Source organism: Mus caroli, chromosome 9, assembly GCF_900094665.2.
Source record: "Mus caroli chromosome 9, CAROLI_EIJ_v1.1, whole genome shotgun sequence".
Lineage (NCBI taxonomy): Eukaryota > Metazoa > Chordata > Mammalia > Rodentia > Muridae > Mus > Mus caroli.
The window spans coordinates 94837569-94850577 of NC_034578.1; the positions used below are offsets into that span (position 1 = coordinate 94837569).

The following is a 13009-nucleotide window of genomic DNA, read 5'->3' on the forward strand; positions in this document are numbered from 1 at the left end:
GTATATTTTCTCACTGTCTTTAAGCAACAGAAAGCATGAGCAATTCCAATTGACCATGTCTCTTTTTCAGAGAGTTTCAAGAAAACTCAAACCCAAGCCTATGCTTAGATTGAATGGATCTCTGAATCCAAGGCAGCTTTTGAACATAAAGAAGGCCTTAACTGCGGAGCACTAGCACTGGGACTGCTCACTCAACTCAGCTTTCCCTCTATGTAATGAGAGAGAGAGAATTATTAGAGGTCACAAGTACTTTTAGCCTTGACCATACCAAAGGATGTAACAAAGATGGGTCAGGAACATGTGTCCAATACAGCTTCCCTGTTGTCATAGTCAGGGCACTCGGCAGGATCACAGTCAGCATCATTCTTTGTCCCAGCATCAGCATATCTCACCAATTGCTCTGGCAGCCAGAGCTGGCAGCCAGAGCTCGCTCTCTCTCTCTCTCTCTCTCTCTCTCTCTCTCTCTCTCTCTCTCTCTCTCTCTCATATTATATAGGGTGGAAAGTTGAGTTGGGTGGCCAATTCACCATACCCTGAGATCCAAACATAATATCTTCTGACTCCTAGGAAGGCCTTCAATTATTTTAGAGTCTTGGGGAATGGGAAGGACAGAGTTGGTTGGCTGTGTTCTAGCCCTAGGACTTTTATTCCTCCTGTTAGATGTGACCAGGATAAGCAACTCTGGTCTGGTTTACTTGTACCTTATCCTATGTCACCCTTTATCCCCGTCAGCAAAAGGGTTAAGGAGAGGTTTTGTGGTCCAGTAGAAAATCTCCTCGGAGAAGCCGTAAAGAAGACCATCTGTGTATTAGAATACAATATTGGAATGGTCCAGGATGTCCCCATTCCATTAAATCTTGGGAGGAGGGCTGACCCAAAAAAGAATGGACTATCTTGAAACCTTTGCAGGAGCACAGTCCATGTGACCTGTCTAGCCCTTTGAGTAAGTCCTCAAAGACATAAGGAGGTTGGCCGCTGGTGTGCATGGGAAGGCAAAGTGAAACATCATTACTAACACAGAGTTGTGAATGGTGCAGGAAAGAATCTGAATCAGGAGGGAGAGGGATTGGAGTTATGGAGTAAAGAGGGACTGCTTCATCCATGCGTCTAAGAGCTGGACTTATTTCCACTTGCTGGATTCCCTTCCTTACTCTCAACATAGGGTTCTTAAATGGATTTGATCATTGAATTAATGATCCCTGTTTCCTTAATATTTTATTATGAAGTATAGGGGTCCATATTTTACTTGATTGGGCCAATTCAGGGTGATCCTTCATGTAAAAGAACAATATGGCATCTTAGCCCATTTTCTGTCTTGAGTGGAGTGATGGTTTGTAATTTAAACTGCCAGGAGGCCAGGATTCCCAGTCACTTAGTGGGTATACTGGCCAGGTCTGGTAGGGTGTAGGGTGGGGAATCTTCTCCTTAAGGCTCTGACCATCAATCTTACTCCAGTTTTGTAAGAGGCACAGCAGGGTAGAATTTGATGTGATCTTGGACAGATCAAATCTATCTTAAAACAACAGCAATAGGAGCATTCCACAAAGAGAGCCACCTTCTCTCCGTCTCCTCTGCCCTGTGCCTTGAGGGCTGTCTCTGGTCTAGGAGATCCCTCGTGTCTTTAGAGATTACTTCTAACTTGTGACCTATTGGAAGGAACTTTCCCAGTGACAGTATGGCTTATATTTTACACCCATGCATATGTAAAGTTTGCACACATAAAAGTAAAAAGATAAGAGGTTTTGGGGAGGCCAGCTGCCTCACTGGCTTAATCATTTTAGTTTACTAAAAGGCTAAGGAAGCATTTTTTTTACCTTGATATTTTTTTTCTTCTTTAGATTACAAGATCTTATTGGTCAAAAAAAGTCTGATGACACAGAGAAAAAAGATGAGCCCAGCAAAGACAGCCATCAGCAGGCTCTCATTGAGCAGAGCTACTTTCAGGTATTGGCTGGCTGATGAAAGGCTGGTATGTGTGGTGCCCCTTGATTGGTTGCAGTGTGATACATCACCCCTTTATAAGGAATGCTGTGCTGCTTGGTATCTGTGAGTGGTACTTACAGATGCCCAAGTCTGCAAAATCCCTCATATAATGGCATTGTGTCGTGACTTGAATGTGAAATGTCCCTTAGAGGTTCATGTGTTTGACCATTTGATATCCATCCATTTAGAAAGGTGGTAGAACCCTTGGGAGGTGGAGCCATGCTGAGGAAGAGAGTCACTGGGATCAGGCCCTGTTGGATAGCTTGTCCTCGTTTCTTGTTTACTCTTTACTTCTGAATGTGGATGCTGTGTCATCTGCTAGTCTCCAGCTCTTGCCACCATGCCACCATGCCTTCCATGCCTTCTGCTATGTCTTTTCTGCTTCTGCTATGTCTTTCCTGCTAGGATGGAATATATCTTTCTACACCTGTGAGCCAAGAATAAACCCTTTCTCCCTGAAGTTGCTTTTTTCAGGGTAAACACCACAGCAACAGAAAACTAAGACACATAGTATTTTCCTGTAACCAATCGTCTTTATAATATCTACTACAGTGTAAACACTGTATAACTCTATCGTTTAAGATTTTTATAGTTTTTACTCTCACCATTCAAGCTATTTACCCTTTTATTGTTCTGGTTGTTGTATTGTTATTATTATATAAGTAAACTTTCAGATCTTTGGCTTTCATTTAACTCAAACTATGTAATGTGAAAATTAACTTTACTGTTTATTGAATAAATAATTAAATCTAGTAGTTTATTGAATGAAGTGGGCTTACACTGAAACATTTTTTGTTCCCTATAGATTTTTGTCTCTCTTCTCTATTTTCTCTTCTTTCTCATGCCTTTTTTCATTCTTTCCCCCTCTCTTCCCCTCTTTTTCTCTCTTCTTTCTTTCCATTTTGTTCTTCTTTTCTTTTCTTTTCTTTTCTTTTCCTCCATCCCTCCTACCCCACCCTCCCTTTCCTTCCTTCCTTCCTTCCTTCCTTCCTTCCTTCCTTCCTTCCTTCCTTCCTTCCTTCCTTCCTTCCTTCCTTTGACTAGGCTGGCCTCAAACTCACAGAAATCTACCTGCCTCTGCCTCTTGAGTGATGGAATTAAAGGTGTGCGCCACCAACCAGCCATAGGACTTTCCATTTTGAATTAATTGGTTATGAACAGGTTGTATTTTTAAAGTCTTGTAATGTTTCATGTCAGTTATGAGAGGAGAATTGTGTTTCCCTTGTGAGGGCTGAGCTTGTGCCCTTGAGAAGCTACATTCGCATCTGCTATGCTTGTACTGCCTCCCTCTGTGCACACTGGAGTTTGTACCCTTAAAATTGACCATGTTCCCCCTAATTTACTGACATGACACTCTGTTAACGCACACCTTTATTTCTAACTTCTGTCGTCTGTTCCACTCTCCTCAGTTAGTTCACCCACCACATTCCTCGTGGTTGGTGTCAGAGAAAAGAGGATTATCTTCCTGCTTTGGTTCATAACTTGGAGAATATTTTTAATTAATTACTTATAGATGAGTTTATAATAGAATTAGAATGTTGAAATACTTATCAATGAACACAAAACAAAAACTTATGAACAAGCCTTAGAAGTCAGGTTCTCAGCATCTGTTTGCTGTAGCTTTTCCTGGACAGACAACTACCAGTATTTCCTACGAGCTCTAGAAACCCTGTACAGGCATTCTTGGAGAATCCTGTCTTAGGGAGGACTTACAGCATTTATTAAGAATTATTGGGCTGGCTGGCCAGGACTTTTCTATAGAGTGAATGTGTGGGGCTTTGTTAGTAACTCTCTTTACCTGAAATTTTAACTGAAATTGTGAAGCAAATAAAAAAGACCCTTTAATATCATACTTAGCTTAAATATGAGAAGACAGAAACACAGAAACATGGAGACTTAGGTAAGGATGTCTAGATGGTTATTATTCTGTGTGGATTATAACAGTCAATGACAGCTTTCAAACCCAATTAATTATTAATTAAAAATTATTTAGTTTTCCTTAGAATGTATGTATTCCTGTGGAGACTGCATTGCTTCTGTCCCAGGTGTCTGGAAATGATTTGTGGGCACCTGACACACACCTTTGTTGCACTCACTGTGTCAGACACTGACAACTCTCATAGCTACAAATACTGCCTATGCTTACAGGTGCTGTGCAGCATCAATTCAATTGTTCACAACCCACGAGCTCCAGTGATTATTTATAAACAGAGCAAAGGAAGAGCCCCAAACGGCAATAAAGATATTGGTCAAGATTGTGGATTTGAACATCTTGTTCCTATAATAGAAATGTGGGTAGATGAACTGACATCCTTAAAGGTAAGTAGTTGAATATTCTCTATATGCTTGGAAAATCTGTTGGGCTTGGTTTTTGTTGTTCTTTATAAAGCTAAAAAACCCCACTTTTCTAAAATTGGAATATTGTTGCTTTCATATTTTGCTCTGTTTTGTTTTTGAGACAGAGTATAATTGTATAGTCCTGGCTGGCCTGGAACTCTTTATATAGACATGTTTGGCCTTGAGCTCACAGATAACCACCTGCTCCTGACTCCTGAGTGCTATAATTGTGGGCATGATCAACCATGCTTGGCCTTACATATTTCTAATCCTGTAAATTGCTTGTTTTGATAAGCTTGCCTCCTCCAAAATTCTACCACAGAAAATGTTTGGAGTTTCTCTCATTGAGAATTTGTAGTGGATTCATCTTTGCACTTCTGAGTTCTTCCATACCCTGTATCTTCCTCCTGCTGAGATCTGTGCTGCACATTTCCTGACCTTTGCACATGCTCGGATCAATGTCTTACTTAGCCTCACTTTCATCTTAATGGGGAATATTTTTACAATCTTAACATTTTATTTTTCTTTGTCAGAACTGGGTTTATTTCTGTTTGTTTAATCTCTAGAGAAGTTGATTGTTAAGAAGCAACTAGGAAATTAGATATATTCACATTTGATTTATAGATCATTTTATATTTATTGTGTAACTTGAGCTTATTCCATTTTTTTATTAGTTTATTGAGAAGTGATTTGTTATAAAGTTAATAGTAATGTATTTATGCCTTGGAGTTTTTCAGTAACCTATAATATATACAATTCTACTATGGTTAATAAAGATAAGATTCACTGACAACATTTGTCAGCATTTTGTCTTCTTACCCGAAGACACTTGCGAAGAGTATGTGACCTCTTTAGGAACAAAAAGTTGTATTTGTTCTTATATGCCTCAAAGCTCTTCATGATACAAATTAATCCGTATTATCCAGAATAATTATAGTTCCAGACCACTAGAGGGATTTTTTGTTTGTTTGTTTTCTTGCTTGCTTTTTGTCTTTGTTTTTTGTATGTTTTTTAAAGATTTATTTATTTCATGTATGTGGATACACTGTCTCTGTCTTCAGACACACCAGAAGAGGACATCAGATCTCATTACAGATGGTTGTGAGCCACCATGTGGTTACTGGGAATTGAACTCAGGACCTCTGGAGGAGCGGCCAGTGTTCTTAACCACTGAGCCATCTCTCTAGCCCTTGTTTTTGTTTTCTGAGACTGGGTTTCTCTGTATAGCCCTGGCTGTCCTGGAACTTGCTTAGTAGACCAGGCTGGCTTCATTCACAGAGATCCATCTGCCTAATGTTGGAATTAAAGGCATGCACCACCACACCTGGCTTGAGTTTTTTAACTTTTAAAATCATATCTGTGCACAATCTATGAAAGAGTCTTGGCACTCAACCTAAATTTATTTCCTTTTTTTCCCTCTTAGGGTTTAGACAGAGCCATACAATATCTAAGCATTTGGTCGAATGACAGTGCTGGATTAATACACTACTTTATATGCTGAGTTTCTCTAATTTGTTTCCCAGAAAAGGGTGGAGTGGAGATGGCTTCTGGACACTGCATGTCCCACTCAGTGCTTGGCCCAGAGCTCACTGTAGGGACAACACTGCTAACTGCCTTCCTCCTTTTCAGAAGAGTTAGAATAGAAACAGCCCTTGCCTTTACAACAGAAAAGAAAAACTAGAGAAAGGAGACAAAGGGAGGAACCAAATTTACAGATACCATTATTTTTCTATGTGTGAGATGGAAAAGTACTACAAAACTATGAACATAAAACTCAGACTAACTAGACAGACAAAACACGCTAAACCATGAGCTTTTAAATAACTCTGCAGTATATTATTAGACATAACAAATACAGTAAAGATGGCCACCCTGGTGCAGTGCAGGGGAATGATGTGGGCGATTTGTACTCCAGAGTCTGGTAGAGAGGGCATTACTCTGAGCATCACCCAAGCAAGGCGTGGCAAGAATGCTGCCTTCTGGCTACTGTGTAGTTTTCTGAATAGGAGGCAAGAAATTACCTTTACAGTTAAGAGTATTGTCAGGACACCTGAGGCAATTGGCTAGAATTAGTTACTTGTGCCACTGAAGTAGCTCATGGCCTTTAGTAGTGCTTCTAACATTTATGGTACAGATTCCAGATCCAGCTTAGCACATGAAGTTGGACGAGCCCTCATATGGAGAGTTCAGTATTTGGCCCTATTACCCAGTCACTTGTTAAGACTCTGTGACATCCTTGGGAAACAAAAAGGTATATTTGTTCTTATATGCCTCAGAGCTCTTCATGATACATGAGTGCTCAATTAATATTTGTATATAGTATCCAGAATATCTGTAGTCCTAGACCAGTAGAGGGCCTTTGAGGCCTCATATGGAGAGTTCATTATAATGTAGCAACTTTCTAGTTTGGGACGGACATCTCCCAAGATACTGTTTTTCCTTAGGGTCTGATGTGACCTAAAAGAGAAGGATGCATTTGAGAGATGAGTAGAAAGGAGAAATGTAGCAGTGTGTGGTATAGACTCCTCTAGATTTGCATATTTATTTTTTGAGACAGGCCTTACTATGCAAGCCTGGCCAGCCTGGAACTCCTATGCAGACGAAGCTGGCCTTGAATTCACAGAGGGCCATCTGCTTCTGCCTCCCAGTGCTGGGATTAAAGGCATATGTCACTAAGCCTGGCCTTGTATGTTGTATTCTAATTAACATACACCATTCATGTATGTCAGGGACAGGTTGACATTCTAATACAGTGAGTAGCGATCTGTGTTGAGAACATCAGCATTCTCAGACGTTTTAAAGAGTTAATTTTTGTGAGCCTTAGTTACCTTAGTGTGGTATAGAACATTGCAAACTGTTCCTCTTACCCAGCTGCACCTCTGTGTCTGTTAACCATCCTCTCTCCATTCCTTCTCACTCACACCCTACTCAGCCTTCGGTAACTACTATAAGATTAACGTTTAAAACATTTACCATGAGTATTTGTGTGTTTTATTTCACTTAACATAATGTCTTCTAGTTCTAGTCCATGTTGTAGTAGATGACAAATGCCATCATGTTTGTGGCTGATATCCCGCTGTATGAGTATGCATGTATTTATGCACACATATTTTTTCAGCCATAGCCGTTCATCTATCATTGGATACCTACACTGAGCCCATATCTTGGCAATTCTTAATAGTTCTTCAGTGAGCGTGTACAAGCTAGCATCTCTTTGATATTGTTTCATCTCATTTGGATGTGTACACGTGGGTGGGGATTGTTAGGCTATGTGGTAGCTTTATTTTTAGTTTTTGGAGGAAGCTCTTTATACTGTTTTATATGATGCCTGTACTAATTTAAATTGTAATCAATAATAAATGCAGAGGATTTTCAAAAGAAGTCAGTCATACATGGCCACTTTTACTATTTCATTTACACAAAATGCCAGGCATAGGCAAATTCACAGCATCAGGAAGAGGATCAGTAGTTATAGAGGCTGGAGGAGAGTAGAAAGGACTGTGAGTGGGGGGGATCTCTTTTTTAATCTTTATTCTTTACATTTCTTATATGTATGGACATTTTGCCTCCGTGTGTGTATGTTTGTGCACCATATGATAGCCTGGTTCTTGAGAAGGTCAGAAGAGGGCATTCGATCCTCTGGAATTAGGGTTATGAATGGTTGTGAACCATCATGTGGGTGTCAGGAACTGAACCTGGCTCTTCTTGTAAGACAAGTGCTCTGACTGCTAAGTATGTCTCCAGCTCTGGGTGTGGGAGTTCTTCTGAGAAGACGGATGAATTCTGAGCTTACACAGTGGTCTGTTTTGTACCACTGTGAAAAGATGAAAACCATCAAACTGTGTACTTAGTAAAGGTTAATATTTTGGTATGTAAATCTCATTCCAAAATTGCTACAAAAATATTTAAAATGTAGGCTAGAAATATGGCTCCATGGTAAAATATTTGCTGTGTATATGTGATGGAGAGCCTGGGCTATCTCCAGCACTGATAAAATAATTTTAAAAAACAATATAACTACTTAAATAGCATTATTACTTAGAACATCCAGACTTGTTTTAAATTGGCAATGGTATTAAAAATACTAATGGTGGTTATATAGCTATGTGTTTTTAGGCCCCCATGATTACTGTGCTGTTAGTGTTACTATATAAACTATTCTATAACCAGTAATGCCATGTCGTTTCTTTTGTTAAGGATTTGTATAAGTCCTTGAAAATACTGTCTGCAGAACTGGTGCCTTGGCATAGCTTAAAGAAACTGGATGAAAAGGAAGGTGTCAAAGTAGGAGATCTGTTGTTTATGGTGGATACCATGTTGGAAGAAGTTGAAAACCAGAAAGAGGTAACGTTTGATACTTATATAATTGTTCTCATTTTCAAGGCTTATGTTAACATTTAATATTATTTCAAATTGTAAACTACCCTTTCACCTTCTTTATATAGACCAGCAGCACGCCCAACTCTCAAACTTTGCAAGCTATTGTTTCTCACTTCCAAAAGCTATTTGATGTGCAATCTTTAAATGGAGTCTATCCCCGGATGAATGAAGTGTACACCAGGCTTGGAGAAATGAACAACGCTGTAAGGAACCTTCAGGAGCTCTTAGAATTAGGTGATGACCCTTTGTCATTTGGGGAATCAAGTCAAGAATTATTCTGAATAAATTAACAAGTTTGGGGCTTGGTTTGGGTTTTGGGTCGTTTAGGGTTTAGGGTTATTCTGGGATTTGGCTGTTTTGGGTGGTTTGGGGGCTTGGGGTTGGGTTTGGGTTGGATTTGTTGTGTTTGGTGACAATGTTGCCTTGCTCTCACTGTAGCCAAAGCTGGCCTTCAACTCCTGGTCTTTGTCTTTCACCTTCCAAGTGCTCAGATTGCTTGTGGGTACCACCAGAACTCACAAAACTCCTATTAATTACACACAAAGACATACAACTCCAAAAAACAAAACCAGGGGGAGGGATTTAGCTTAGTTGGAAGATGCTTGCCTAGCATGCATGAACTCTAGGTTTGATTCTCAGTACTGAATAAACAGGGTGTGGTGGTGCACATATAGAATCCAAGGTGGTGAACATCCTCAGGAGATGGAGGCAGGAGGATTAGAAGTTCAAGGTCACGGGCTGTAGAGCTGCCTCACTGGTTATGAGCCCTTGCTGGGAACTTGTAAGGACTGGAGTTCATGTCCCAGCACCCATATAACAATGCAGACATGCCTAAATCTCCATAACTCCAGCTCCAAGGACTCCAGCACTCTTTTCTGGTTTCCATGTGTGCAAACACATTTGTGTGCACATGTATACATGTGCACACTCATACACACTTGCAAATAAATCCTTTTTTTAAAGTTCAGTTCAGGATCATTTTTTGATACATAACAACTAGTGTAGGCCAGCCTAGGAATCATGAGACGCTGCTAAAACAAACCCTCCCTGGCTGGGAGATGGTTAAGCGGGTAAGAACACACTCTCTGCAGTCATGCGTACCAGAAGTAGCATCCCAAGCTGGCTAGCTCACAAGTGTCTGTTACCTCGCTCTGTGGAGAATGGAAACACTATTATTGAGCCTAGCCAAGAAAATGTGGACTCCAGGCTCAAGGAGATAGTGTACCTTAAAGAAATGGCGAAGGGTGGTAGAGGGCAAACTAATAGAAATCTTAATCCCTCTGCCACAAAAATAAAGTGAGTACAACTGAACCAGGGGGTGATTTTGGAAATTCTTTAAAAATATATCTTATGCTTTCATTTCTCTTTTGCAGACAGTTCGTCGTCATTGTGTGTGGTGGTCAGCACAGTTGGGAAGCTGTGTGAGATAATTAACAAGGATGTGAGTGAGCAGGTTAAGCAAGTGTTAGGACCTGAGGACCTACAAAGGTATTTGTTAGAAACGCATCCAGAGTAAAGGCTCCACGCTCTCCCAGCCCCTGACTGTCCATGTTGGCAGTGACAGGGCCCAGGGGTCCTTGAACTCTATGTAGATCAGTGTGGCCCTGAACCAAAAAAGAGCTGCCTGCCTCTGCCTCCAGAGTGCTGCCACCAAAGATGTGTCACATGTACTCAAGATAAAAACTGTTGGGGTTGTAAGCTCACATAGGGCTGTTGGGAAGTCTAGCAGAACTCACCCTTGGGGCAAGTTATATATGGTGAAATTAAAATCTTTATAACCAATTCTTGAGTTGGATTATAACATATAATTTATTTCTAGGACACTACCAAAACTAATAATTACTAGTCATATTTTTTTGTTTAGAAGAGAAATATTAAGGATTTTTAAAAGACTATGTACCACCAATGTAAAAACTGATATTTTAAAAAGTATATTATGGGAATATGTTTGTGTGTGTATGTGTGTGTATGTATTGTGTTTATATATATAAACATATAAGACATATATGTATATATAAACACACACACATGTATCATCTATATATTCTGCATGTTTTCCAGTAAGAACCCTTATATAATCTGGCAGTTGAGTTTTTCATACGGTCTCTCAGGCCTCTCCGCTCCTTCCATTGTTTTACTGACCACTGGTACTTACTGTTCAGTTGCATATTGGGTAAAGAAGCCTATTTCTAGCAAATGTTCTAAAGGCGGTGCTTTTTTGTAAACTGTGTATGTTTTAAACAGTATTATCAAGAAATTGGAAGAGCATGAGGAATTTTTTCCAGCGTTTCAAGCTTTTGCTAATGATCTTCTTGAAATCTTAGGTGAGATGTCTGTTGATGGTGGCTGACTCTTTCTTGGAAGGTGTTGGTGGATTTGAAGGGGAATTTCTTAGAAATTAGGTTCATGTCTTACTTTAGGTGTTTGGAAAGTAATAACTGCTTTGCAGGAAGACTTGGTTAGGATTAATTTACAGAATAGAAAAACAGCCTATAAAGAAATAAAAGCTATCTTTTTCTTTTCTTATGTGTCTGGGTATTTGCCTGCATGTATGAATGGAGGCCAGAAGAGATGGTCTGATGCTCTGGAACTAGACTTATAGTCAGCTAGCTACTGTTGGTGCTGGGAACGGGCGGGCCCCAGGCCCTCTTATAAGAGCAGCAGGTGCTGAGTCATCTCTTCAGCCCTCTGGGACTATCTTGTTTTGGTAACTTCTCATGAGAAATGGCATTATTTTGTGAGACTCTGGGTTCTATCATTGTTTATTAAAACATGACCAAGCAAAATAAGCTAGAAAAATGTAGAGCCCGCTGCTTGGAACCTTCCAAGGGATGCTGTCTGGCTAAGGGAAAGTACTTGCTTCCTCTGAGAACAAGAGCTTTAGAGAGTGAAGTCTGATACCTTAGGAGAAAAATCAATCTCCGAAAGAACCTGAACTGCTATGTCCGGAAGTCCATACAGGATAGGCTGTGTCCCTGAGGCTTGTTCTGAGGTGTCACACACCTCTCACTGGACAAATCTCCCCAAAGAAGGCTGAGAACACTCTACTATGAGACTAAAAGAGCCAGGAAGGAGCACTGTCTGTGGAGACCTGCAAAAGAGATGCATGTTTTCAGTGTATAATGAGACCCATGCTGGGACCCATGTTGGCTTGCCCATGTAGCTGTACAGAGATTTAAAGAGAGACAAAGGTATCATAAACACAGCCAACTGGATGTGTTACTAAGCCTGTGTCTGGTAAGATACATGCCAGTCAACGGGGGCGCTGCAGATTCCCTGTGAATCCCCTGTGGGAGGCAGTGGTAGTCTGCAGCCAACCTGGGAGAGAACCCTGTGCACAAGAGCACGCAGCTACTGCTGCCCCTGTGTGTGAAGGCGGCTTCTGTGGAGAGCGTCTCCCGTCTCCCGTCTATGAGCTTTGCACTGGAAGCGCCGCTCCCTTTCTAATTCCTCCTTTTTCTGTTACAGAGATTGATGACTTGGATGCCATCGTACCTGCAGTAAAAAAATTAAAGATCCTTTCATACTGAAAACAAATCAGGTCAACTTCACTGTGTAAACTGCATTCTTAACATTCTAAGCATTTGTAAAGGTCTGATCCTGAAACAAGGCTCTACACAGATCAGCTCTCAGAATTCGTCCTCTCACCCCTGGGTCTGCTCAACCCATATAATTTTTATTTTTGATTATTTAATAAAATGTAGCTGTTAAGTTATTAAAATAGTGAGTTAACTTTAGATTCCTTAATCGTTTCCTAAGCAATGCTTGAGTGCTGTAAAATGTAAGGAAGAGATTGTGGGTAACAAAAGAGACTCATGGAGACATTGCAAAGCAGAAAGTGGCAGTTAACTTCAAGGTTTAATGACCCTTTGGTCAGAGAAAAAAGAATGCCAGTTGCTTTCTAAGCCCAACCGATAGGAAGCCTCTGTTCTCCAGGCAAGGCTTAGTGGGCATCTTCTATTCAGAAAGACTTAGAGCCATTGCCCTGTCAGAGCAAGAAGAAAAGGTTTCATCTTTGTATTAAGATAGGAAGTGAGTCATGGAGTGAAATAGATGATCACGTAGAAGTGTTTCTGTGTCTTTATTTGCAATACTATGTAATGTACTTTTATAAAGAAATAAGATCACAAATAAAGTTTTCCTAAAGAGTTTCCAAACGTAAGTGTTTTTAGTGACTTATTTGTCTCGCTAACAATAGAGTCGTGTTCTCTCCCTGGACTGACTCCTTGGGCGTTATCCTTCCTGCAGTCACTGAACAGTCCTGTTCTTACTGCGCTCTCCTTGATCTCTAGTCTCAGTACTCACTCTG

General features: G+C 40.4%; 1 protein-coding gene across 4 annotated transcripts in view; it reads left to right on the top strand.

Moving 5' to 3' along the window:
• Cep70 (centrosomal protein 70) overlaps window positions 1-13009 on the top strand; it is a 50983-nt gene extending 37974 nt beyond the window's left edge. For 3 of the 4 annotated variants that reach the window (XM_021172784.2, XM_021172783.2, XM_029481713.1), the window contains 7 exons: window positions 1839-1944; window positions 4132-4302; window positions 8518-8664; window positions 8766-8934; window positions 10074-10188; window positions 10945-11024; window positions 12169-13009. In XM_021172784.2, coding sequence (XP_021028443.1) covers window positions 1839-1944; window positions 4132-4302; window positions 8518-8664; window positions 8766-8934; window positions 10074-10188; window positions 10945-11024; window positions 12169-12230 — 850 coding nt within the window. In that variant the 3' untranslated portion in view covers window positions 12231-13009. The remainder of the gene's footprint in view (window positions 1-1838; window positions 1945-4131; window positions 4303-8517; window positions 8665-8765; window positions 8935-10073; window positions 10189-10944; window positions 11025-12168) is intronic. The other variant, XM_021172782.2, reaches the window with a different exon arrangement.